The sequence below is a fragment of the Tenrec ecaudatus genome, chromosome 14 (genome assembly GCF_050624435.1).
Source record: "Tenrec ecaudatus isolate mTenEca1 chromosome 14, mTenEca1.hap1, whole genome shotgun sequence".
Classification (NCBI taxonomy): Eukaryota; Metazoa; Chordata; class Mammalia; order Afrosoricida; family Tenrecidae; genus Tenrec; species Tenrec ecaudatus.
The window spans coordinates 14,396,972-14,423,328 of NC_134543.1; the positions used below are offsets into that span (position 1 = coordinate 14,396,972).

At 50.8% G+C, this 26,357-nt stretch overlaps 1 protein-coding gene across 2 annotated transcripts in view; it reads left to right on the forward strand.

Annotated features, from left to right (window-relative positions):
- Nucleotides 1-24,408, forward strand: part of FOXN3 (forkhead box N3) — a 387,032-nt gene extending 362,624 nt beyond the window's left edge. For both annotated transcript variants that reach the window (XM_075531908.1, XM_075531907.1), the window contains 2 exons: nt 4,381-4,486; nt 20,944-24,408. In XM_075531908.1, the coding sequence (XP_075388023.1) occupies nt 4,381-4,486; nt 20,944-21,478 (641 nt within the window). In that variant the 3' untranslated portion in view covers nt 21,479-24,408. The remainder of the gene's footprint in view (nt 1-4,380; nt 4,487-20,943) is intronic.
- Nucleotides 24,409-26,357: the final 1,949 nt, after the last annotated feature.

The window sequence follows — 26,357 nt, forward strand, 5'->3', positions numbered from 1 at the left end:
GGGTGCTGTAGGCTTCTCATTTCTCTTCCTCTCGGCCTTGTCCCTGGCCCCTGAAAGGACTGTGTGCTGTCTCCCAAGACCACTGAGTGCCCCAGCAGCCACTGTGGAGGGGACATGGGTGCCGTGACTTCCCTTTGCTGTGCTCACATCCCTGGGCACTAGGTGCTGCCCTGGAATTGTGGGTGTCTCGGGCATTGCCTGCCCGGGCGTGACTGGCACAGGCTGCCCCAGGGGAGCGGGACCACCACCATGGCAGTCACTATCTCCTGGTGGCTCCACGTTCTTCTAGCATGGTCTGCTTTCCATCCCGTTGGATCTTGGAGTCTTGCAGTACTAAAAATAAACAAACCAGTTGCCACCCACGGCAGTGCCAGCTCATGGTGACCCCACGTGTGCCAGAGCCGAGCTGTGCTCCACAGGGGCTTCCGTGGCTGGTGTTGCAGGTGTAGATCGCCAGGCCTTTCTTCTGAGGTGCCTCTGGGTAGGCTCCAACCACCGACACTCCAGTTAGCAGCCAAGCTCATGAATTAACCATCTGTATCCCTCAGGGACTCATGACCTTAAACCTCCTCTGCAGTAGAGAAAGCCCAGGCCAACGCAGGGTTCCAGTGTGCAGATTGATACCTACCATGTGTTTTCTGAGTATTCGTGCCCCGTCAGAAGCTCAGGTTGGCCTCCAGACACCCTGTGCGACAAATACCATTTTCACTCTCAGCTTGCACACGAGACAAAACCTGAGGCATAAGAGTTTCAGTAACTGGCCCAGGGGGCACAGCCACTGGCAGAGATGGTGCAGACCCAGGTTCATCCACCCCGAGCCTGGCTCTTCTTCACTCAGCCACAGACCGTTTCTTGCTCAGAACCCGGCAGTGGTTTTCCCGGCGTCCGTGGAATAAAGTCCAAATGGATCTCCTTCCTGAGAGACGCTGTATCACCTCCTGGCCTTTGTCCCAGCCATTTCTTCTGCCTTCAGACCCCAACTCACATGGCAGAAAAGTTCCCAGACCCCCCTGATTGGGGGTTACGGGTTTCGGTCTTTTATTGCCTGTAGGCCCCTCCTCCTCTGTCTGTCCCATTTAGAGGCAAAGTCTGTGCTCACTTTGTGCCCCCATCACTTGGTACATAGGCAGGTGCTTGGTAAAGGTTTTAATGAACTAGTTAATGAATTAGCATGATTCTACAGGTGGGACTATAATAGGTTTTGCTGGCAAGGATTGTAACTGTGGTATAGAGCTTCTATCTCACAGTTATTTCTCAGCGTGCTTCATGAAATTTATTTGCTGCACTAGTGAGGTTACCAATGACCGATTTACTAAGCAGAGCGCTGGTGGCATAGTGATTACGAATCGGACTGAGATCCAAAAAGTCTGAAGTACGAAACCACCAGCCGGTCCGAGGGAGAAAGATGCGTTTGATTTGTTTGTTTGTTTGTTTTCTCCTCTGGTAAAGAATCCGTGTTGGAAACGCACAGGTCCGTTCTACCCTGTTCTCTAGGGTCACTGTCAGTCAGCATCGACTCAATGGCAATGAGTTTGCTTTAGTTTGAGTCTCAGAGGAAACCTGACCCCCGAGGTGCCTTGTCCGTTTCAAGGACGGCCCACGCAGCAAAGTCTCCTGACAGCTGCACCAACTGAGAGCCTGTCTTTTCAGACAACGTGCACATAGACGGATGCACCCACCTGATCTTCTCCATGTCTGTCCTTGAAAATTATCGGTAGTTCTCCTGCTGAAATGCCTTCCAGAAGTTTCGGTGTTTTTATTTTTCTGTATGGTGTGAGGTGAAGGATTGAAGTTTTTGCTTGTTTGTTTGTTTGTTTTTCAAAATGAGTATCCAGTTGTTCCAACCCTCTCCTCTCTCCCCACTCCCCTCCATCAAAAATTTAGTCGAGTGCATACCTGGGTCTGTACCTGGGTTTTTATTCCACTGGTTTATATGTTCAGCCTGACTCAAATACCATACTCTTGATTACAGTACCTTTGCAGTAAGTCTTGAAATCGGATCATAAAAATTTTGTATCATCTTTCTTGGAGAAAGCTCATCTAATAAGCAAAATTGTGGTGATTATGAACCATAAAAACGTATAACCGGTTTCATGCTTCTAAGATCCTTGGCGGACCCCTGTCTCAGAGCAGCTGATCTGTCATTGAAACTCAGGCTGAGGATAGCGTAGGGAAGGTCCGGTTCAGCCCACTCTCACAGTTGACTCCAAGATACTGGCGAGCTTCTGGAATGCTGGGCTCTGCTAGTGGAGCTGAGTTTACACACACGCATGCACACACACACACACACAATTCAGCTTGATCTCCCATTCCACCTTTTGTAAGAGCCCATAACGGGCCTTATATAAACCTGGAAAAGAAATATTGGAATCTTAGCAAAATGTCCCTGGTGGTGTAGTGTTTATACACTGGGCTGCTAAACACAAGTTCAAAATCACCAGCTGTTCCAAGGGGGAAAGACTGGGCTTTCTGTCGCAGTAAAGAGTTGCTGTCTGAAAAACTCACAAGAGCAGTTCTACTCTGTCCTATATGGTCGCCATCAACAGGGAATGACTCAATGGCCGTGAGTAGTAGAGGTAATAGGGGATGTACCATGATTGAGAGACCGTGTAGGGCAGGGTCAGACTGCCCCAAGGATGTGTGCAGTCCTTACGGGAGCAGTCATACCCACCTTTCTTCTGTGGAGTGGCTATTGGACTTGAACTGCTGACCTTTCGGTGAGCAGCTGAGCTTGGAACCCCTGTGCCACCCGGCCCCCTCACGAGGTAAAGGATGCCTAAAAACCAGATGATAAAGTTGCCCATATTCAAAAAGTGCACATTCGTCTTCCACGAAAGACCTTTGATTAAAAGTTTGGATGTCTCATAGAGACCTGCGGGGGTGGGGGAGTATAAGTAAGAAGTATGTGTAGATGAGATGACGTGTTTTATAAGAAATATTTATTCTACAGAAATAATATCAGCTACAAGCTGAAAGGAATAGTATCCATACTGGACTTCACTTTGGGATGTATAATTCTAGACTCGTCTGTGGGGTCTTTGTTCGCAAAGGTACCATTCATCCCCTTGCCTCTGCATCAAGGTGTTGGGGGACGATGTAAACGTGAGCGCAGCTGGGGTTTAGGCACAGCTGAGACTTCAATGCTGAAGGCAGACAGGACCTTGGAGAATACGGTTTAGGAAATAGAAAAGTGAGATGTGGGGACTTGCACAAAGCTGCATGAGAAGTCGGCACCTGGGCCCTTCATCCATGGCGTGCTTCGCCCTTGATGGAGGTGCCTTGCTTGGGAGATCAAAGAAGACCCAATCTCAAGTGGTCCCAGTGGCTCAACTCATTTAAATCTCCAGACAAACTCCGATCGGTGTGGCTTGGCTGGGAATTTGTGTGGGAAAGGGACCAATGTTTGCTTTGGGTTCAGAAGGTTGGCTTCGGGTTGCTCTTCGGTTTCCTAGGGAGTGCAGACAGTTAACCGCTGGACTAGTAGCCAACAGGTGATCCTTTCAGAGGCGCCCAAGGCAGGGTTAGCGATCTGCTTCCAGAAGGTCACACAGTTGTGTAAAACCTATGAAGCACATGGCGTTACCACGTGTTGAAATAGACTCCACAGCCACTCACAACCAGAGTTGCCCCAGGCGTACGGGTGCTTAGGAGAAGGGACAGTGACCTGAGTGACCGACCTGCGGGAAGCTGCAGGCCAGGAGGCCAGGCCTTCCCCAGGGAATGGAGCCTGAGCTCCCCTGTCCTCTTCAGGGGAGGAAGGTTCCATCCTTCCTTCCCCCAGCCGGTGAGATCGAACTGCATTGTGGGTGCTGAGGTGCAAACAGCTTGTAAGCCCCGTTTGCCGTGACTGTCGGCTATATCTTTTCCTTGTTGGGCTCAAGACAGATCAAAAGGTGTCCTTCAGCTGCCGGCCAAGGTCAGACGCCCAAAGTGCTCTCTGGTCAGAGTCTGTCTGGAAGGGAAAGTATAGACACCAGAAATGCCAGAAAATCGCTTTTGAACCCCACTTGTTAAAGCGCTCTTTCTTTCCCTTGACCTCCCCATCAGTCATCTGCCCGTGCCCCCTGGCGCGGACACTGCTGGCCACGTTTCTGGAAGTGTGTTGCCTTCTCCCTCGCCCGTGTCTTTTTCTGTCTGTCTCTTTGCCTCTCCGTTTCTGGTCGCTCTCTGGGTCTTTCTATCTATCTATCTATCTATCTATCTATCTATCTATCTATCTATCTATCTATCTATTTCTTGGGTTTTTCATGCCCCCTCCTGCCCCCCAACTTACTCTTCCTCTCCCCCCCCCCCTTTTCTGGAGTAGCCAAAAATCCCGACTTCAAAGTGAAAGCTTCCCAGTTGGATTCACGGGTGTGTCACTCTCTTTGGTTTCCTCAGTTCCTCCTGGAGTGATCCAGAATGGATCCCGAGTTTTGAGCCGAGGGATGTTTCCCAGCGTCCGGCCGTTGCCAATCACTCCCATCGGGATGACGGCCGCCATAAGGTAAGGGCGATCCCAGCACGGCGGGTGGGGTGGAGCCCCTGTGTCCCACAGGGCCATTTGGCGGTGGGGAGGGGTGGGGTGGGGAGCAGCCTCAACCTCGTTAAGCCACTTGAGCCTAGTGTGGAGATTCAGAGAAATCAGAGACTCCCAGGGCCTCCAGGAAGAAAGTACCATGTTCTCCATGGGCCAGCAACGTATCCTGGCTTCCTAGAAGGTGAGGCAATCCAGGCATGTGGAAATAAGTTTCACGGTCACCCATCCCGTGAGACCTTGGACCGATTTCTGACCTTCCTGGGGCCTTTGTTACCTCCTCTGTGACTTGACCCTGCCCTTTCGAAGGAATTTGCAGCGAAACTCAAATGCGACCTTGTGGGAAGTGGCTTTGATCAGAGGTACATCTGTAGCAGGTCACACTGTTCCTAGGCCTCTTCCTTGGATCCAGATCTTCCATCCCTGCTTCCCACTCCACCGACGGCCTGGAATAGAGCCCACCATTGACTTAGCACCTGTATATAGCTTCTCTTTCCTGAGTCTTAAGTGAGGACCAAACACGGCCTCCTCCGCCTCTCTGGGCCCTCCTCCCAGGACCTCCCACCCAGTCCATTCTACTTGAGCCACAAGTACATCCAGTGTCCGCCTGTCTTCTTTGTAGCGTGGCCCCCGGGTAGATTTAAGATGGTGCCTCCTTCCAGGCTTACCAGGAAGATGTGGACGCTCCCTGAGCCAACAACGGACGAATCACACTCCCTGCGAACCTATAACCACGGTCCCTGGGTGTGGCCCTGGAATGACTTGAGCCGGTGCCACAGTAATTCCCAGTTGTCCCTCTGTCCTCAGCAAGGAGCTTGCTAAGCCCAGGGCCTGGAGCCCCTCGGATTGCCGAGGCCCGTGGCATGCCCCACACGCTGATCGGATTGTGTGGGAAAGAGCCGGCCGGCTAGGCTGCGGCAGATCTTCATAGCGAAGCCTTTCTGCCAGTAGGTCAGGTTCACACCTGAAGGCCCTTTTGTTTTCATAGCCCAAAGTGCAAACCAATGCAGAGAGTGTGTTCATCCAGGGCTCGAGGAAGAGGCAACGCGGAGTTCTCTTGGCTTCAAAACTCCACTGGTCAACCAGCCTCCTCCAGAAGCCTGGGTGGGAGACACTTGATTTCAGGTCAAATCATGGTGTCTGGGAGCTGCTGAGGGAAGAAGGAAGGGAGGGAGAGTGGGGAGAGGGATTGATGGATGGGAGGGAGGGGCCATGGCTCTTGAGTCATGGTTGGCAGAAGGAAATGTTGCCCATCTTGTGTAATTCTCACAATTGCCAGAACGCTCAGCTTCATTGTTGGGACTGGTGTGTCAATTCATCTCACCGAGGGTCTTCCTCGCCCTTCCTTCCCGGCCCTCCGCTTCCCTTCACATGACGTCGTCTTCCGTCCCCAATGGCGGGTCCCGAGAAAAAGTCAGACAGTGCTCTGTTGGGATCCAGAGGTTTTTGTTGGCTAATTTTGGAAATAGATCACCAGATCTTTCCTCTTAAGCTGTCTGAGTCTGAAAGTTATCCTAAGGCCTGTCCTTTATGGAGAGAGATCCTGCTGATACTTGAAACGCTAACAGTACTGCTTCCAGCATCATGCCAACATACAGCCCGACCAGCTGGCAGAGAGCTGGTGGATGAGTAACGAGGTTCGGAGAAATTAGAGTCATGACTGAGCCGTGAAACTGCTTGTCGTTTCTACCTGACACGGTGACACAGAAGCGTCCTTTTTCTTGTATTGCTCCAAGTTTGTTTGGTTGTTTTCCCTTGGTTACCGTTAGAGCCATCATTCTCCTTGTGGTCGTAAATGGTCCGCCTGTGCCACGAAGCCAGATAGCAGTGTCTTTGCTTCTGTCCTCTCACAACCTTTCCTTTCTCACCGCCGCGCCCACCTTTACGCTTGTGAAGAATTTGAGGCTACTCTGACGTGGGGGACCCAGCTATTTTTCATTAGAAGAGCATCTATCTAAGGAGAGGGCTCTATATCTCTTATTGACCATTCTTTTTTTTTTTCCCAACATGACATGATCTTTATTTCCTGAGGTTCTAACCCTTTATGGAAGCACCCACGGTTACATTATGACTGTCACCAGTCCCTTCTTCCATAAAAAATAATAATAGTAATAATAATAAAATAATTGCATTTTATAACGACGTTGACACCAAAGTGGATATATTCATATTGTGTATTAAGATGTTTTCTTCTTTCTAAAGTTTGATTGGCCGTTCTTATGGTGCTTTCAAGCATTGCTCTACATCTGGCTCCAGCCATTCCTCGCAGCAGGGACACAGGGATCCAAACTGAGACGGAAGGAACCTTTAGACCAGGCTGCCTTCAGCGAGAGCTGATCAAGTGGGCTTCTTTGTTGCCTTGGTGACACAATTGATCACAAGTTTACTGGTTCGCCCTCTCTGGAAGCATCATCGATGTCTTTGAATGATGGTACTGGCCAAGAGTATTGAAAGTCCCCTGGGGAGAGTCTTGGCGGAGGTATACAGCGGGAACAGTCCTTCGCAGGAAAGATGGCGAGATTTCATCGCAGATGCTTGAGACACATTGTTAGGAGAGACTGGTCCCTTAAAAAAAAAAAAAGTCCTGCTTGGTAAATTAGATGCGCAGCACAAAAGGAAGGGACTGCACAAGGGCTACAAGCAAGGGCTGAGACGTAACCGCGCTGAGACGGCCAGCAAGGCCTGGGCGGTGTTCCGTTCTGTTGGGTATAAGGTCTCTGTGAGTCAGCATTTACTTGAGAGCTGTTATCAACAACAGCAGCGTCCTTGGAGGAGCCGAGGGGTGCACTGGTTAAAGCACGTGGCCGTGAACTGCACGGCTGACAGTTCACACCACCAGCTGCTCCGTGGGAGAAAGACATGACCGTAAACTTCAGTAAAGATTACAGCCTTAGAAACCTTGGGGGGCTGGGCCTCTTCCATCCTCCCAGTTGCATTATTTACGATATTAATTTTTTTCTCTCATTAGAAGATAACAAAGCATTGTCGCAACACAGTTGGAAGGCTTGCTCGTTAGGTTTCATCTTTTGAGCACCTCACTTTGGCCACCTCTAAACTCAGATCGCACGGTTTCTAGGCCCAAACTTGTGGATCATCATTCAGAGGCAGCCAGGAGACAGACTCCGCACCAGTGATGACAACAGAGGGAATGGAACATCAAGCGCCGGGCACTCAGTGGGAAGCTGTTAGCCATAAACTGAAAGGGTAAAAGGAGAAGGATGCCTGAACTGGAAGAAGCAGGGACAGGAAGACGATACCAGCTCAGGGCCTGAGGCAACAGAGGGAAGAATTTGGAATTGTGCCCAGGGATGCAGGCTCCTGAGGCTGGGCCTGGGCGTAAGGTCTCGGAGCTCCGAGGAGGGGCCTGCGAGGCCATGTCCAGACCTCCGAGAGAACATAAATCAGTTCTGGAAGGGTTAGGACCACTGCTGACTGGATTGGGCAGCTGCTGCAGGAAGGCAAGGCTGCTTGTGAGGGGGCAGGAATCACACGGGAAGGAGCGGGTGTCTTCCTTCTCCGCCGCTTCCACAGTCCCCATGCTCCCCCTGTTGGACCTAACCCAACGCCAGGTGACAAAGCTGAAATGGGACTTGTGGCACCCCAGGCCCTGCATTAAACCAGGTGGGTATGGGGCTCAGAGACAGGCTAGATTAATAATGGCCCAATTGCTTGGTAGTCGGGGACCACGGAGAGCAATGAAGGAAGCCTGTGGGCCTGGCCAGTAAACGGTCCACGTGCCACCTGTGCACCTGCAGGGTTCCGCCTCTAGCCCCTCGGCCTCTGGATTCCGTAAAGGCCCCGCCCAGGCGGCTCTCCGGTGCTTTCAGATTCGGGGAGCATAAGCATAGCTCTGTAGGCTTCTGCAGAAGCAGGATCTCGGCAGAGCCCCCAAAGAGGCATTTGGGAGGGAAAATCGGGGTTTGCTCTCTCACGGGCACTGTAAGGGTGTGATTTAAGTTGGCCACGTGTCCGTGGGACCTGGATTCGGTTGAGGCGGAAAAGAAACCAGTCCCGCAGAGCCCCGAGCAACCCCGAGTGCCTGCCACACCACGTGATGACGGCGTGAGGCCCGTGGGGGCACGCAAAGCCCGGGCAGAGAGGGGCGGCTGGGGGGAGAGCCGGAGTGATTAGCACCTACAAAAGGCGTATTTTCCAATTCCGAGTGATGTGACAGGTTTTCTGTGTGAGTCAAGTGACTTCTCCTTAAGTGACAATATTTGTCTTTAGGGGTGTCCCCCCCCTTCCGCTGAGTGGCAAAGGTCATGTTTGTTTGTCTTAACTCAGAAAGTGTTATTGACATAGATGAAGTGTTACTTTTATTAGCCGATCATTACCCTGCGTTTATTTGCTGGCCTCCTTTGCATCTCATTACGAGGAGCCAGAGTATCTGTCAATAGTGTAATTGACTCTCCGGTGTTGGCTTTTGGCTCAGGAACCCCGGCGAGTGGCCGTCCTTCCACAGGGAAGTCTGGTTCTCTTCGCAACTGCCCGGGGCACGCAGACACGTTCTCCTCCGAATAACAGCTCCCGCGTCTTGCGAGTTTTCCGCCTCTTCTTTCCCTGGGAAGTGTTTGCCAGGAAGGAGCTTAGACAGACTGTTCTAGTCCTTCCTGGGAAGCAGGACCCTCTGGCTTCTCACATTTGTGGGGTTCTGGGGTAGGGGACCCACCTGACTTTCAATTCTCTAGAATTAAATACCTCCTTTTATGTAGGAGGCAATGGATTTGGAAGGGGGAGGGGCTATTTCAATGCTTTCCATTAATCCGCAGAGAACCTTAGGTCTCTTTTTGACCCAAACTCGCCCCTCCAGTGCAGAGAGGGCTCAAGTGTCCAGGTCACGCCAGAAGATCAGGCGAGAGCTGATGACCGTGTGTCCTTCATGTGTCAGCCGGTTGGCATCCAGGGGATTCCAAGTCCTGGTGTCTCCACATGTGTGAGCGTCCATCTGGTCTCCCGCGTGTGGGCGATGGCTGGTTTTCCCAAAGTCGATCCAGACTTTCTTTCCAGCACATCTGATGCATCTGCTTTTTGGTTAGCCGTGCGAGTTAACAGCTTGCCCTCAGGGCACTGGGTCCCAGTGGCATGCTCTCAGGGGCCATGTTCCCTGTGCCCTCTCACTCTGGGATCTCGGGCAGATGCACCTGGGTTGCTGTTAAGAAAAACAGTAGGCGCTTCATAGGGTGGCAGGTTAGCGCCGTTTATGTACCGGACAGAGCAAGCCTGGTAGAGTGGCTGGTCACTGGGAGAGGCAGTGCCGTCATCCCGCCTCTGCGCACCCTCCCTGGTCTTCTCTGGCACGAAAAGCTTGGTTCACAAGCCTTCGGAGAAAGTATCTTAATGCCACCTCCGACTAGTTGCCCTGGAATCAACGCCAGCTCACGATGCCTCCTTTGCTCCACTGGGTGGTGACTGGTTCACTGGGGTTTGGGGACGTAGGTTCCCAGGCATCTTGTCTGAGAAGCCTCGGGGTGGACTCCATCTCCAAACCATCTGGTTAGCAGCCGGGCGCACTTAGCCTTTTGCTCCACTCCGGGTAAACTTGTGGCGGAATCATAGGTTTTTGCGCAAGGACGATCATCCTCTGGACTAGAAACCGATCCCAGGTTCCGTAGGGGAAGTATTCGTAGCTCACGTGAGGAGCTCATGGTCCAGCCTGTAACCGACCATTGCAGTAGGTGGGCCCTGTCCGCTCCCAGGAACAACTGTGTGGCCAGAGCAGACATCTTAGTCCCCTGAGGTGGCTTGGCCTTTGCTGCTGTGTGGTCACAACATTGCAGAATCCCAGGGTTGGCTAGGATCCTTGCCGTTGGGGTTAGGTACCGTCCAGGCAGCCCCGACTCCTGGCAGCAACCTTACACACAGCAGAACAAAGCATCGCGTGCTCCTCCCAGTCAGTGTTACCTTTGAACCTTTTGTGGAAGCCACTGTGTCAGTTCGCTTGATTGACAGTCTCCCTCTTCCTTGGTGTGACCCTCTCCTGATAACACATCCAAAGTATGTTGCATGAAGTCTCACCATCCTTGCTGCTAAGGAGCATTCTGGCTGGACCTCCTCGAAGACGGATCTCTTCGTTTTTCTAGGGGTGGTCCACAGTCCTTTCACTATTCCACAGCAACACCCCAATTCAAAGGCATCGGTCCCTCAGTCTTCCTCATGCATCGTTCAACATTCACATGTACAGGAGGTGATTGACAGTGCTACGCCTGGGGTCAAATGTACCTTAGTCTTTAAAGTGACATCCTGGCTCTTCTTCAACACTTGAAAGAGGCCTGTGCAGCCTCGTTGGATTCCTGATGGCTGCTTCAGTGGGCGTGGATTGTGGAGCCAAGCAAGATGAGAGCCCTGGGCGTTGGTCTTCTGTTAATTTCTCACAAATCTGTCAGCTGGGAGGATTTCGGTTTTCTTTCCATTGAGTTGTGATCCATACTGCATCCAGCCTGCAATCCTGAATCCTGATCAGTAAGTGCTTCAAGCCCTCTTCACTTTAAGCAAGTACGGTTATCCCGCCTGCATACCGCAGGTTGATAAAATGCCCACCTCCGAGGATGCGTTCTTCTTCGCGTAATCCAACCTCTTGGATATTTGCTCAGGATTCAGATTGGCTAAATATAATAAAAGGATACGGCCCCCGACGCACACCTTTCCAGATTGTTCTGTTCGAAGGACTGCCTCTTGTCTGCGGACAGGTGCTCTGCAGGAGTACAATGAAGTGTTCTGGAATACTGTTCTTTTAAGTTATTGATTATAGGACAACTCTTATCTTTTGCTTCTTTTTAATCCATCTTGGAATTTGTTCATTTCAATTCAGTTTCCAAGTGTACTGGCAGAAACTTGTTTATATCTTTTCACCTCCTTAAGTTATATCATTTCATCTCCTTAAGTGTTTGCTGCCTTTGGAGTTGTAGGCTCTTTGAGTTGGGTTGAGCTTTCCTTTCATATTTTGTCTCAACTGTCTTTTTTCTTGATTAATTTTACATGAGGTTTTATATCTGTTTTTGTTCGTTTTTCCCCAGCAATGGACTTTCGTTGTTATTACCTCTATTTTGCATTTTGTTTATTTTGGTTTATTTTGCTCTGTTTCATTGGTTTCATGTATACATATAGTTTCCAATCCACTTTCTCTGAATTTGGTCCCCTTTAAGTTATCTAGATTGGATTCTTTCACTTTTAACCTTACTTTTCTTTTTTCCTTTTTTTATATGTAAGCGAGAACTTTATATCAAAGAGTAATTCTATATTAAGAAAATACCCCAGCCCAGTCCAGATCAAGTCCATAAGTCTGATATTAGCCCACATTTCCAATCTATAAATTCCTCTTCACAATCATGCAACACTTGCAATGACACTGAATGCACGAAAATCCTATGTCAGTGGGTGGAAAGTCTTGTGGATTCAGTGGCGGTGGAAGCATGTCAGTGCTGGCATGTGTCTCCCACGTGGCTCCTCCAGCTCCAGAGCCCTGGCTCCATCAGCATAGCTCCAGGTGGCTTGTCAACCGGAATGTCTCGCAGGGAGAGTGTGTGCCCCACTTTCAGGGAGGAAGACAGGAGTTCCCGCAATCCTCAGGAAAAAGCCATGCCCACACAAAGGCAGCATTGGCAATGATCTGATTAATAGGTTCTACCCCTTCACTCAAGTTAACAGGAGATTAGGGAACTGCCACATCCCATAAAGAGTTAGTCTCCAAAACCCACAGGGCAGTTCTACCCTGTCCTATAGGGTTGCTATGAGTTGGAATTGACCCAATGGCAGTGAGTTAGTTGGGTTGGGTTACATGATAAGGACAATTTCATTTATTTTTGTAATAGATATTTTCTGTTAGTTTTCAGCATGTGTTCAAATTTTGTGCCGGTTAGTTTCTTAGAAAACAGATTTGTCTACCATAAAATAGATCTACTGTAAGTGCACAATTCAATGATTTATAGTACAGCTTATAGAATTGTGTAAGTAGTTATATACCCGTCATACCAAGAACCTGTGAAAGCAGAAGCCTGTCAGAGAAGGAAAACTCACATCTCTCACTTAGCAGAGAGATGGTATGACTGCACCCTGTCAAGGATGGAACAACTCAGTCCGGCTGAATTCTGACTCTCCTGGGTTTTACTGTATAAATACATAATGAAGTTAGAGAATTGTGAAGTGCATTTATATATACGTATATCTCTTTCATTTTATGTAGTGACATCTTTTCTTCTAGGAGTATTTACTTATTTTTTAAACCACTTTATTGTGGGCTCATACAGCTCTTATCACAATACATACATACATACATACATACATACATTGTGTCAAGCCCATTTGTGCGTTTGTTGCCATCATCATTTTCAAAACATTTTCTCTCTACTTGAGACCTTGGTATCAGCTCCTCGTTCCCCACCCCACGCCCCCACACACCCACCCTCACTCACGAATTCTTGATAATTTATAAATTATTATTATTTTTTCATGTCTTACACTTACCGATGTCTCCCTTCCCTCACTTTTCTGTTGTCCATCCCCAGGGAGGGGTAACCTTGCTTTTTCTTCTTTTTTTTTTTTTTAACCTTGCTTTTTCTAAGAAATGTTGTAAATCTCTCTGAAACTGCTACCTGGAGATACCCTTATGATTTGCTATCTTTTCCTTCCATTACTAAGTGCAAACTGTTCTCTAATTTCCTTTATGACTTCTCTTTGGATCCTTAATTCTTTTTTTAGAAGTATGGTTTCACACCTGAAAGCGAGGGCTTGTTTTTTATTTTTGTTTTCAGCTCCCTGGGCAGCGTTGATTAGCAACATCAATACATTGTGATCAGAGATTTTCTCTGGAAGGTACCACTTCTCTGACATGGAGCCGTACTATTTGGCCTCGTCTGATTCACTTTGGGTCAATATTTCAAGGGTGCTCCAAAGGCCAGTGCTTTCTCTGTTATGAGCACATGTCATGTGTGAGCATTTGTTCATTAGATCAAATCTTCTACATACTTACTGCACATGGGTTTGTGTGTGTGAGGGAGAGACACGGACAATAAAGGCATAAGCCTGGTCATGGCCATCCTCACCACAGTGTATAAAAATCTCCCTGATCTGGCTTTGATATAACTACACCAGCATGATGCAACAGTTTCTATCCTTTTGCTTTTAATCTTTTTCTGCCCTTAAGTACTAACAAGATCATTCTTATAAATAGCCTGTAAGCCCCCCACCCACCCCATCCCCTTTCTTCCCCACTCTGATTGCCTCTCTCTTTTTAGCTGGAGATTCTGTGTCCATTTACTGATATATCTGGATTCATTTCTATCTTACTTTAACACCCTACTTTTTTCTGGGTTCTTTTTACTTTCCAGCATTATTTTTATTTTTTAAATAATTAATGATTTGGGGGTAGAGTTCCTACAGATATGTTAACGATCTGTAACTCAATTAGATCAAGCATAGTTGTACAATTGGCTGCTGCCATCAGTTTCAAAACCGGTTTCTTCTTGAACTCTTTGATATCAGCTCGCTCCCCATTATCCCCTCTCTCCTGAGGAGCCCTTATTATATTATACATATATTATTATTATTGCTGCTGTTGTTATTTTTGCCATCTCTTATACCGTCTAGCATCATTCTAAATCGATAGCGATTGTCCCACTCTTTATTCCGTTTCCCCCCTTTAGATTGATTGAGAAGTTACACATTCTCTCTCTCCTCCTTTAGTATTAATCCTAGAAACTTTACCATGAATATTTTAAAACCTTAATCAATATCCTCAACCTCTTGATCAATACAGGGCCCTTGGACTTGGGTTCGGTTTTGTTGTTGTGTATCTTCTTTCAGCCCTTCTTCATCATCATGATCAGGCCTTGAGACCCAGTGCTGGTTCGCGTCTTCTCTTTACCATTTCTTCTCACACCTCAAACCTTTTTAGTTCCTTTTCTTCTTAAGATGCATTCTTGGTTTCCTGTAGTGAAGGCCAGCCTGGTGTTTGTCTAGCACAGCCATATTGCACCCTCATTCTTCAAAGGTGATTTTCTTAGACCTCCTGTTTCAGGTTGACGACGTGTTTGTCTTCTCTCGTTTTCTCTCGACACTTGGAGAATGCTGTACTGCTTTCCCTTCTTTTGTCTGCATCCTTGTGCGGCTTCAGGTCACATGGTCTCGTAGTCAATCTCATGTGATTGGATTTGTTGGATTGCCAAATCTGGAGATGGGCATCTCTCATCAGAACGAGAAGAGTCTCAGCCATTTGCTAGTCAACTCTTGGTTCATTCTTTTTTCCCCTCCTCTTCACTGTGGAACTCCGATTAGACTTGTGTTGGACCTTCTTGTGCTCCACACCGTCCGACCTTTCTTCCTTATTTTCCATCTCTCTCCGTACCTCTCTGCTACATTTCAGTTAAACTTTCAGAGCTCTCTCCCGGTTCACTCATTTTCCTCTGGGCTCGTTTTGTGTTTGTTTGTTGGCTTGCTTGGTTTTGTTTTAATAACAGAGTATATACTTTGCCATTTCTAGAAAATCTAGTTAGAACGTTGTGAAATCCGCCTGCTTAGTTTGAAAAGTCTAGTCTTCCTTTATATTATTTTTCAATCCCCCTTTCTTAAAACATACTTTACATTCTATATCTAATTTTGTTTTCAATATTTGCAGACTTTGGGGTTCACTCTATCGTATCGTTTTCCTGTTGCATCTTCCTTATGGTGGCTGATTTTCTGTTTCTGAAATGATTTTTTTTGTGAACGTGGTTTTTGAAGTCTTACCTGTGGGAATTCTTTGTAGCCTGAGTTTAAAGTGTGTTCTTCCAGAAAGGATTTTCTTTTTCGGTTGGTTGGCACCACTGGACACTTGAAATTACATTTAGGTTGGGTCTTTGGGGCCACTCTCTTAGTAGAAGTTCTGGCCTCGACCCCCCCCCCCCCCCAAGACTTGAAGCTCTGGCTAAGAATTCTTAGGGGAGGTTTCTCTCTCCACCTCCAGCTCATTGTGGGGCGCAGGGTTTGGATCTCTGCCTTAGAGGGAAATTGAGCCTTCTTTGTGGGTGACCTCCTCCAGGCTTTCCAGTTTTGCACATGGTATGTATATGTGGAGACATTTCTAATGGCTTCTTTACTGGCGCATCTGGTGTGTTTTCGGTTTTGAACTTGTATTTGGATAGTTGCTGGTCTGAAATAGGGGTGCTTTCTTGTAGACAGGATTCACCTCTGAAACCTCTGCTGGGAGCCTGAGGGACCAGTACGCCTGAGACACCCCTTCAGGAGTCAGTCAGCATGGACCTCCCAAGAGCAGCCTTCCTGGCACACACATACCTCCATCCCTATCCCCCCCCATGTGCTTGGGTTCTTCTCCCAGTACATGAGACATGTGTGTGTGTATGTGTATACGGGTGGGTGGGCCTCTGATCACCCTCTCATTTTCTAGTGAGCCCAGCAAGGCTTTAAAAATGTGTCGCTTTACTTCATCCTGCTCTTACAAATCCCCATTGGAAGAATGCTTCCCAATGTTTGCCCCTGTGAGGAGAGGAAGGCACTGGCCATGTCTTTCTGCCTGTGGTTGGTTCTGAACAAAAGGCCTGTGCCGTCTGCAGCCCCCACTTCTACAGCCTGTTAGTCCAGAGTCCTTCAGAAGGTGGCTGGACCCTAGATAGCAGCCTCGGGGCTCCAGAGAGGACCGTGGTATGTAAAGCAGCTGAGAGATGGAGGCCACACCGAGTGATTGACCTGTAAAGGAACAAATAGCCGGTAGAGAGGACAGCAGTGTGCATCCTGCTTGAATCGCAAGCTCTACTTGAACTTACCTGGTGCAGCCATTCGCTGCCTGAACGAACGTGATTTCTCCTATTGTAGCTCAATATTTCCCACTTATCTCCGAAGAATTCGTGCCAGTTTCATTTAGAGATCTGCGACACGTGGAATTGCTGAGCCATGGGCTTGCCTAAGCTTGGAGAGGCTTGGTCAAACAAGTGATTTCGACATGTGCTGATACATGATCATTGTGACATGTAAATTCAACTAAAGCCGACTTAAAACACATCCCGCGCTCACTTGAGTGAATTCACCTCCCGGCTCGCTCAGATGGCTGGTGACTTGTGAGCATTTGCTGACCAGCAGTGACATGGTTTAGAGGGAACCCCAGGCAGCAGTTCCACTCTGCCCTGGAAGGTTGCTGGGGCTCAGAAGCTGCTCCACAGCAGTGGATTTGGGGTACTGACAGCCCCTGCAGGGGAGTGTTGGACTCTGTGTCAGTGCAGCCAGCTTGTCAATTTTCTGCCAAGTTTTATGTCCAATGTAGGGATTATAAACCCATGCTAAAAATCGCCAGGAAAGTTAATTTTATCAAATGATCAAAGAGAAGCATTTATGTTTCGATTCTAATTCTCTGGGGGCTGCATCCGTACCTGTTTTTGTCAAGAAATTGTATCCATGGACAGATTGGAGAGGGAGAGGGGGACAGTTCTGCTTACCCAGCCTGGGACCTGGGACCACCAGGAAGTTTTCATTTGCCAGGAAAGTGCTTGAGCGAGACCCCTGTCCCGGCACGCGGTCGGTATGTGATGTGGGGGGTGGGACCACGTCACCTGCAGGGTGGTAGACTGCGTGGACCTGCCGTGGGACGTTGGTGCGATGTGGACCACGTGGCCTGGGGTGCAATTGGTGTGGAACCAGGCAGCCTGCTGGGTGAGAGGTGAGGGGTATGGCTGGGCGGCTTGCAGGGCCGGCTGCATGGGGATCCGTGTAGGACGTGGACCGCGGGGCCCGCGGTGTTGCTGGAGCGATGCCAGACACCTGCACTATGGAGCTGAGTCCAGGGCTGTGGGCGGCTTCTTTAAGTCTTCTGCTCTTGTTCGAAAGTCTTAATCGCCTCAAGGAGCCCTGGTGGCCGAGTGTTTAGGCGCTGACTGCCAACTATAAGGTCCGCAGTTTGAAACCACCAGCCTCTCCTCGGGACAAGGACGGGGCTTTATTCTCCCCAAAAGAATTACAGTCTGGGAAACTCACCGGGGCACGTCTACCCTGTCCTATAGGGTCCCTGTGAGTCAGCACCCATTCGATGGCAGTGAATTTGGTTCGGTTCAGTTTGGTTCGGTTTGGGTACTGCCTGCCTGAGCTGCTAGTGTCGGGCAGTGGGAGAATTCTCCCCTCCCCACGGGAGATGTGGGCTCTGTTCCTGGTCAGGGCATCTCCCACACAGCCATCACCCAAGTGCCCGTGGAGCTGGCCTGCCTTCGTGGGGCTTCTAGCCTCAGACAGACTCGGAGGAAAGGATTGGCCGTCTGCTTCTGGGAAGGCACGGCTGAAGCCTCTCGGTATGATCACGACCCATGTCAGAGATGGCAGAGCCGGGGGTCAGCTCCATGGCAGCTCCCCTGCACCCCTGTTTGAGGAACAGTGTGGCGGGGTTGGGTGCAGGACGTCATCTCAGCAGTACTCAGCTCTGATTTCGGACCCTGGCTCTGGTTCTAGGGCACTGTCTCAGCAAACGCGTTGTTTTCAAAATGCCCAAGCCTCCCGAAGTGAGGTAGCATAGCACACACCACAGACCCTTCGCCTGAAGAGTGCCCTCTCGGCAGAGTCCACGTCCCTGATTTCCTCCTGGGAGGCTCCCCACCGACCCACGGGTAGCAGGGGCACTTCAGCACCACGGGTTCCCAAGGAATGGTCGAAACAGTTCTTTCTCCCTTTTGAAAAAAATGTATTTTCTTTATACCGGACCCAGTGCCCTTTACTCATTCAAACACAGTTGGGTTCACTCAAGCCTTTGTCTGTTTTACGCTAGTTCGGTAGAACTGGTGTATTAAGCCGAGTTTTCCAGCACAATTTTCATGCAGCTTTTGTGGTAAGAGTAGGTGCCTCAGCTGATAGTCGGGTTGGCTTATACGTTATTTTTGCTATTTCGCCTCCAACAACAAAAACCAAGAGTTTGGCACCTACCTGGCGTTCCCCGTGTGCTTTCTCTCGCCCGTAAGACCCGCTGGGCAATTGGTGTCAGCTATTTCTCACAGTGTAGACTCTGGTAACACCTCCAAGTGGCCTTTTACAGCCACTTTGTGCGCCGAGCCCGAGCCAGGAGGTTTGCGTCAAAGAGAGGCCGTGCTCAGGCCATTCCCGGAGCTCCCGGCTGGGTCTGCAGACGAGCCCCAGCAATTCCTCTGTGGGGCCTCTTGACTCCCTTGGTGCTCCATTCCCAGAAGCCTCCTGGCCCAGAGTGGCAGGACACGCAGCGGGGCTCCACGGACAAACACACCATAGCAGCAGCCAGGGCAGCAGCGAGAGGGGAGAGCGGGTGTAAACTGCAGCCTCAGAATCTCCCCGCAGGCCCCGCTCCGGGCCGCCGCATCCCCACTGCGAATCGTCGAGAGATCACAGGCAGACAGGAGTGTGTGCAGGGCCCCGCCACCTCAACAGCCAGGCTCTTTCTAGCCAGCCGGGCGAGAGGCACACCCACCTGACACCGCAGAGCCTAGATGCACGCTGGGAGCCTCAGAGCCTGCTGAGGCTGACACTGCAAAGCCACACTGTACGGTTTGCATTTTGTCTTGGTCACCAAAAGGGCTTCTGATTCCTGGTTGCCCCCACACCCAACAGGGCAAAACGCCGCCCAGTCTGCCACCTTCCCCATGATGGGTTACAGATGAGACCAGTGCACTCTGCCGGGTTTGCATTCTCAGTATACCTGCTGCGTGCCCACCGTATGTCCGGCCAGTCTAGCCCCCGGGGACACGGCAGAACAGGGCCCAGGCTTGGGCACAGACAGGCGAACGGAAAGCACAGTTCCTGAAGACACCACTGAGCAGTTAGTGCCCGTGCAGGAAGCCCTGCTGGCGTCATGGCAAAGTGCTCGGCTGCAGGGTGAGCCCACCAGGTGCCTGCAGGGGAAAGACCCCGTGATCTGCTTCCGGGGGAAGGGGTGTGTGTCAGCAATCCCCAACAACAGTTTAGGTGCGGTCTTGAGCAGAAAGAGAATCAAGGGGAAGGAAAACTGGGACCCTGTCCCCCAGATCACTTAGACACCTTGGCTGGTGGGTCAAGTGTGCAGGAAGAGCGGCTCCCGGTAGGACATGCTTCACCCCTGTCCACGTCCTTCAGCCCCGTGTCCTGGGTCCTGTGATCAGTGCCACATCTCCTGAATTCTGGATCCCTCCTCCCTTGGCTGGCTCCAGCTATAGTAACCCACATCTGCTCTGACTCCCACCTCCCTGAGCATGAGCCGTGTGCCAGGCATGGGTAGAAGGGCAGCCCCAGGGCCTGCCCACAGAGCCATGGCCCAGGCACCTGCCGGCTCTCACGCAGCAGCGTGGGATGAGTCTGGTTGCCATTCCCACTTTACAGGTAAGGAGTCCAGGCCCACAGACACGGAGGAAGTGGTCGCTGATGTGAATATGGGGAGGGGGAAGGGGCCCAAAAAACACAACTGAAAACAGCCAGTGTTATAGCTTCTATGTGCCCCCAGCAACTCTCTAGTATCAGAGGTCAACCCTGCTCCCAGGGGTTTCCACAGCCAAACCTTCAGTAAGAGGCCACCGGGACGTTTCTTCTGGGGCAGCTTTGGGTGGACGCGAACCACTGACTTTACAGATTAGCAGCCATTGGGGTAAACAGTTGTTGGGAGACTGAACTCAGGGGCATCCAGTTGGAGAACTTTCACCCCACCAACTTCAGTGCTTTCAGTAAATTAGTTCCTCAGGCCTTGCCCCCAGCATCTGTAAAGGACGGACTTACAGACCCACCTTGCAGGTCAAGGGCGACCACAGGTCCAGCCCAACAGGACCCAGCAGGTGGAGGCCAGTCTGCAGTGGATCATTGCTCTATTTTTGGTTAGCCCTCTGCCCGGGGCTTTCTTCCCTCTGAGCTCACAAGCAAGCATCTGAGTGGCGGGTGTCTGCACCAGCAGCAACCTTGGGAGCCCCCTCCTCCTTCCCAAGGTCATGCATTTGCCTGAGGGATCCAGCGAGGGAGACACTGTCCCCAAGTGGCCGGTCATGCTCTCCGCTGACAGGGGCCCTTGGCGTTTCAGCTTTGGAATACCCAGCCAGCTCCCGGCAGGGCTGTAGGACCCAGCGCAGCTTGATTTCTCTGCTTTCCGCTGAGCGTCCCAGTTCCTGGTGAGGGGGGCGATGAAACTGGGGCTGCTCGGGTTGAGGGGTTCCGGTCCCTGTCTTCAAAGCCAGAGCCCCCATTCCACTGAGTTTCCCCAACAGGTGCATGTCCGCTCACAGGACTCACTGTTCGCACGCGACCCCAAGCCTGCGCCTGTGGAGTTGAGTCTGCTCCGGCGGGCGACACTGTGAGCTCAGAGTGGGCCGCAGGGGCGGGGCGGCTTGGCTGTGACCCTGGATGGGTTTGAACCGCCGACTTCTAGGTCAATGGTTGCGCATGGACGGTCTGTGCCAGCCACGGACCGCCGAGTCTCCACCGAGGGTGTTTAATCTGTGTCCCCTTTGTGTCCCCTCCCACCCACCACCCACCTGCAGGAACGGCATCCCCAGAGGCCGGATGCGGACTGAGAGCGAGCCGCCGTGCGGCTCCCCGGTGGTCAGCGGCGACCCCAAGGAGGACCACAACTACAGCAGTGCCAAGTCCTCCAACGCCAGGAGCGCCTCCCCGGCCAGCGACTCCATCTCCTCCTCGTCGGCCGACGACCACTACGAGTTCGCCGCCAAGGCCACCCAGGAGGGCAGCGAGGGCAGCCAGGGCAGCTTCCAGAGTCACGAGAGCCACAGCGACACCGAGGAGGACGACAGGAAGCAGGGCCCAAAGGAGGCCAAGGAGGCCCTGGGAGACAGCGGGTACGCGGCCCAGCACCGGAAGCGGCACCACCTGGCCAAGGCGCGCAAGGTGGCCAGCGACACGCTGCCCCTCAAAAAGAGACTGACGGAGAAGCCGCCCGAGAGCGACGACGAGGAGATGAAGGAGGCCGCGGGCTCGCTCCTGCACCTGGCCGGGATCCGGTCCTGTTTAAATAACATCACCAATCGGACGGCAAAGGGGCAGAAGGAGCAAAAGTAAACCACGAAAAATTAAAGCAAAACAAACAAACAAACAAACCCCGAAAACAAGTCACCGGTTTGTTTTGAACTTCCGGCCATTTGGTTTCAGCATGTCAGGAGATTTCTAATGATTTGTGGCAATATCAGCAACTTAGTCATCTTCTTTTCCTTCCTTTGGTTTGGCTTCCTTTTCATTTCGTTGATTTTCTTTTCTTTTGTTCCCCCCACCCCACCCCCACCTTTGTTTCGGACCCTTGCGGATTTTATTTTTAAAGGAGATTGAAGCCATAGAACTCATATATTGACACGCAGCTGTTTTACAAAACAAACAAAAAAGCTTTCCATTCTCTGAAGACAAAAACCGAAAAAAAGCCAAAATGACCACTGCTTCCTCCAGCTTGTCAGAAACACGTGGCTGAACCCACAGGGATGTCACCGTCAGGGCCCCAGGCAGCCCCCTCCCCCCCTTAGGTGACAGGGTCAGGGCAGCCATCTGCCTGGACCCTCTGAGCCCCACCGCGCGGGAAGCGAGTGGGATGCAGGGAGAAGTCCCTCATCCCGCCCTCCAGGCTTCTTAACCGTGGAGTTTGGTACCAACGGCTTAGGGAGTGGACAGCGGGGCTGTTCGTAGACATCAGGCGCCTGGGTCGTGAGAAGATGGGATACAATGTTAGTGATTTGACTAATCATTGAATTCTGTTCTAGATTAAATTAAGAAAGTGTTCTCGAAGCCATAAGCTTGGCCCTGCACACACACACACACACACACACACACACACACACACGAGTGCGGAAAGAAAGGAAAACAAAGAAGCCGATGCAGAAAACAAGCTGGGTCTTCTTACCTGCCCGAGTGAAAAGCGACCACCTGGAAGGGATTAGCAGAGCGTCACGGCACGGATATTTGTCTTTCCGCCCAAAGTATTTGGTCCAAGTGAAAACAAACGAGCTACAAACCCTGCCATTAGTATTACGGTGTAATTTTGCAAGGGCGGAGGCACACGGATGGACAAAGCGGAAGAGCTCGGCGGCCCTCCACGTGGAGTTTCGCAAGTCACGCCAGGAGGCAGTCCCCACGGCCAAATCCAGTGGTTTCCACGTTCAGCTAGTGTAGCCAGCCAGAAATTTCCGACCCACCATGCATGGATTCCTTTGGGGTGGGGTGGGGAAAACCGGGAAGAAAGGAAAAAAAATCGCAAAAATACAAACTTTCTTTTTTTAATTCAAAAATAACCAAGTTCTTGTAAGGTAAATACTGTATTTAGCATGAAGCATGGGTTATTTTCATATACATAGAAACTAGAGAAACGGCTATGCCTCTACGTGTTAAGCCCCTAGGTTTAGGGTTCTTTTGGTTGTTGTTTTTTATTTTTGTTTTTTTGCCTTTTTTTTCTTTTTTTAAATTTGTTTTCCAGTTATTTTTGGTTTGGGTTTTTTTTGAAGCAGATGTTTAAGGTTTAACCTTCTTCAGGGACAAATTCTGACTGTTGGGGAATTTATTCTGCAATATCAAAGTCTCTTCACGTCCTGGTCGGGCTTGCATGGTAGCACTCTCGTACTGCCTTGCGGCGTTCAGCCCCGACCCCCTCTGAGTCTCTGTTTGTAAATGTGCGTCCTTTCTCCTTGTCTGTACGTGTTTAACACGACGCAATAATCTGAGGGCAAGCGTAGTCGTGAGTGTGTCTGATAGAGTCGAGAGGATTGCGGGACTCGGACTTGTAAGCAGTCGCGTCTGTGGTGTGGTTGTAGGCAAAAGGCAGTGGATAAATATGCAAAATCGCCGAGAGAAGGGGAGACGCGCTCCTAGGCCTTATTAGATGAGGGTGCGAGATAGGGTATGCCTGATGGAGGAAGTGAGATCCGTGTCGGGAAGGCCAGCCCCCGTGCCGTGGCCACGCCACTTCACGGCCACAAGGAAGGGCTGCCTGACCCGACCACGGAGACACACCTGGCTCACGTGGATCTAAAGACCACCTAGCTGATGAGAGATGGAATTTAGACAACCGGACAGTGTCACGCGGTCCAGAGACACCTGTGATCTTTGCCTACAAATACGTATTCTCTGTTTAAGACCCCCAGGGAAGTGTGTAAAGGAATCTGATCTTCCGTCGAAATGGAGGGAAATTTTCCAACAACGAACACTCCTGCTAGGGAGAGCGTGGGAACCTGGCTGACACTGAATTTTAAAGCCCATCGGTGGCGGGAGGGACTTGGTGGGCGGGAAACACGCCCATTCCCCAGCAGGAGGTACTGCCCCAAGCGTCCTCCCGCTGCCCTTTTGGGGTGGCTGGTGGGACACCCTAGCAAGGCAGATGCTCATACAAGTCAAATTCATGACCTGAACCCCCGGCCCCCAGTGACCATGGCGGCATTTCCCCCTCCAAGCAACTGCGTTTGGGGCGGGGTGGGGGGCATGTCCCTCAGTGGCGGCGTTGGAGAAGTAGGTGGCCAGGCTCCACCCTCCACCTTTCCTGTTTGCAGCTCCCACAGACCTCCAGAACCTGCATCCTCTCCGCACGTTTGTTCAGGCTACAGGTGGGACCAGGAGAGTCTTCTTAAAATGCTCTCTTCCCTCCATCTCCACAAACTCCCGGACACCCCAAAAGCCAGCCACCCACACCTGTGGGACCTGAGCAACGCGCTGATTTGTATTCTCATAACCAAACCCAAGAGACACCCTCTCCTTCCTCCCTCCCCCATCCCCCAAACTTGACAAAATTCTGACTACCCTCCCGAAAGGCAGAGGTGAGCATTCAGGGCCGTGTCTGACAGGCCACTTCCTGTCCATACTCCCCGCAGTGGGCGGTCTCCCCCTTGTTTCATTTTTATTTGTTTTCTAGAAGGGAGCCTGAGGCCTCTTCTAGAAAATAATAAGATGCAATGCGTGTGATTTACTTTGCTGATCTCTCTGAGACCTAGACGAATAATCTTATAACAGTGTGTTCTTAACTCCAGAACCACTCTCCTTGCATAAATACCTCATCGGGCAGCTTTTTTAAGTGTTAGTTTTCTAACGAAGCCCCCCACCCACCCCCCTGGGTCCCCGCGTTGGACCTGCTGGAGGATGCGTGGGGAGGGGGGTGTCTCTCTTTTCTGTTTTCCCTTCTGTATTTGGAGGCATATACGTGCATAACCAAAAGAATGGCCCCATCGTGTTTAACTTCGCATCTTGATTGTTGGGAAACAAAGCAGAAAGCATCATCAGTGTGTGTGGCCATTTGTTAGAGTCACTGCGGTCTGAGGCTGTCCAGTGTCCTTAAGCCAAGGGCGGGGGACGCCCTCCCAGCCCGTCCTCCAAGAGCAGTCGAGAATTTAAGCACAAGCCTATTTGTGAAAGACTGTTTCGCTTCCGTGTCATTCACCTCCGTCTCGGAATCCCTCCCCCAGCATCCAGGGTCCCGTGTTCCTTCAGCTTCTCATCCTCCTGTGTGATCCATCCATGAGTCTGACAGGTGGCTGAGCCCCGCCAAGCCGGGGAGGGAGGACGGGGATGGTTTTTGCTTGTTCCTCCTGTCAGGGTTGTGGCATTTCCAGTGTCATTCCAGTATCTCACGTACTCACTGGGGGCGGGGGGAGGGGGGAAGGGGAACCTATAGCAATATTCAGAGATGCTTCGGAAAACCACCTTGAACACATCACAGCACGGGGACTTCCACGGCTACTTGGCTTTTGGTCCTCCGATACGTTTAAGGGAAGGCCTCTGGAGCCTTTCGCTTAAGTCACGGTTCTTTTTGATCCGATTGCCAATGTCCTTTATGGAAAGGGTTTGCATCATGGACTTCTTGTTCGTCTCTTTTCTTCCCAGCCTTATAAGACCATATACCATAAATTGACTCCTCCCTTTCTCCCTCTTTCTGGTGAGTAGCCTTTCAGGAGGTCTTTGGTCAGCAAAAGTGAGCCAAGCCCAAATTTGGACGGTGGTTTCAACGATGGGCCCAGAGAGGTGGCAGGTGCCCACCTGGAGGAGTTGAGTTGTTTTAGGAGAGCGTGTACCAGCCAGAGGCCTAACCCATCGGAGGCAACCAACATGGTCACTGGCCATAGTGGTTTCTCCTGCAACAATCAAACAGGCCAGTGGTCCAAACCTGGGGGACGGACGGCTTCAGGCAGTGGCAACCCCCTCAGCAAAGACGGCTGTGACAGCTCCGAGGGCCACCTGGTGCCAGCCCACTCGCACCCAGGAAGCCTCGAGGGTGTGTTCCCCCCCCCCCCCCCCCCCCGCGCTGTGTGGAAGCCCTCCTGCCTCTACCCGCAGGCCTTTTGGGGAAGGACTCGAGTTAAGTCAGAGCGACCTGCACAAGAGGCATTTCCATCTGGGGGGTGGGTACTGCTTGCTGGCTGGCTGATCGGAGCTGCCCGGATATTATGCCCAACTTGAGGCTCCCAGAGGCCAAGTACGCTCCTTTCATAGTCAAGAGTTTTGCCACCAAAAGAAAACATTCAGATTCTATCCTGCCCTCCGCCGCGCTCCCCCCCCCCACCTTGGTTGTGGTCCACGTGGCATCGAATCCCTTAGTGTTCTAGGTCCCAGCCCTCCAGTACTATATCAAACACTGTTATGCACATAAATGCAGCACTGTGATCTAATTTAAATAATACTTTTTTATTATTTATACTACTATATATAATATACATCAACACTTTTGCTATATAACCTAAGTGATAACCCTCGTTTAGTTACCTGCCGACCTCCGGACTTTGGTTTCTATCGCAGTTAACACAGTTACGAAGTTTAATGGTGTCTTCCCTTCCCAGGTTCTACCCCACCACCACCCCCGAAACCTCCCCCCTTTGTAAGGGAATGTGTAAATCAAAGTATATGCATTGTGTGGTGTCCGTGTCCCCGAAGCCTCACGAGGATTTACACACGGCATTCAGTGTTCTGTATAGACCCGCTC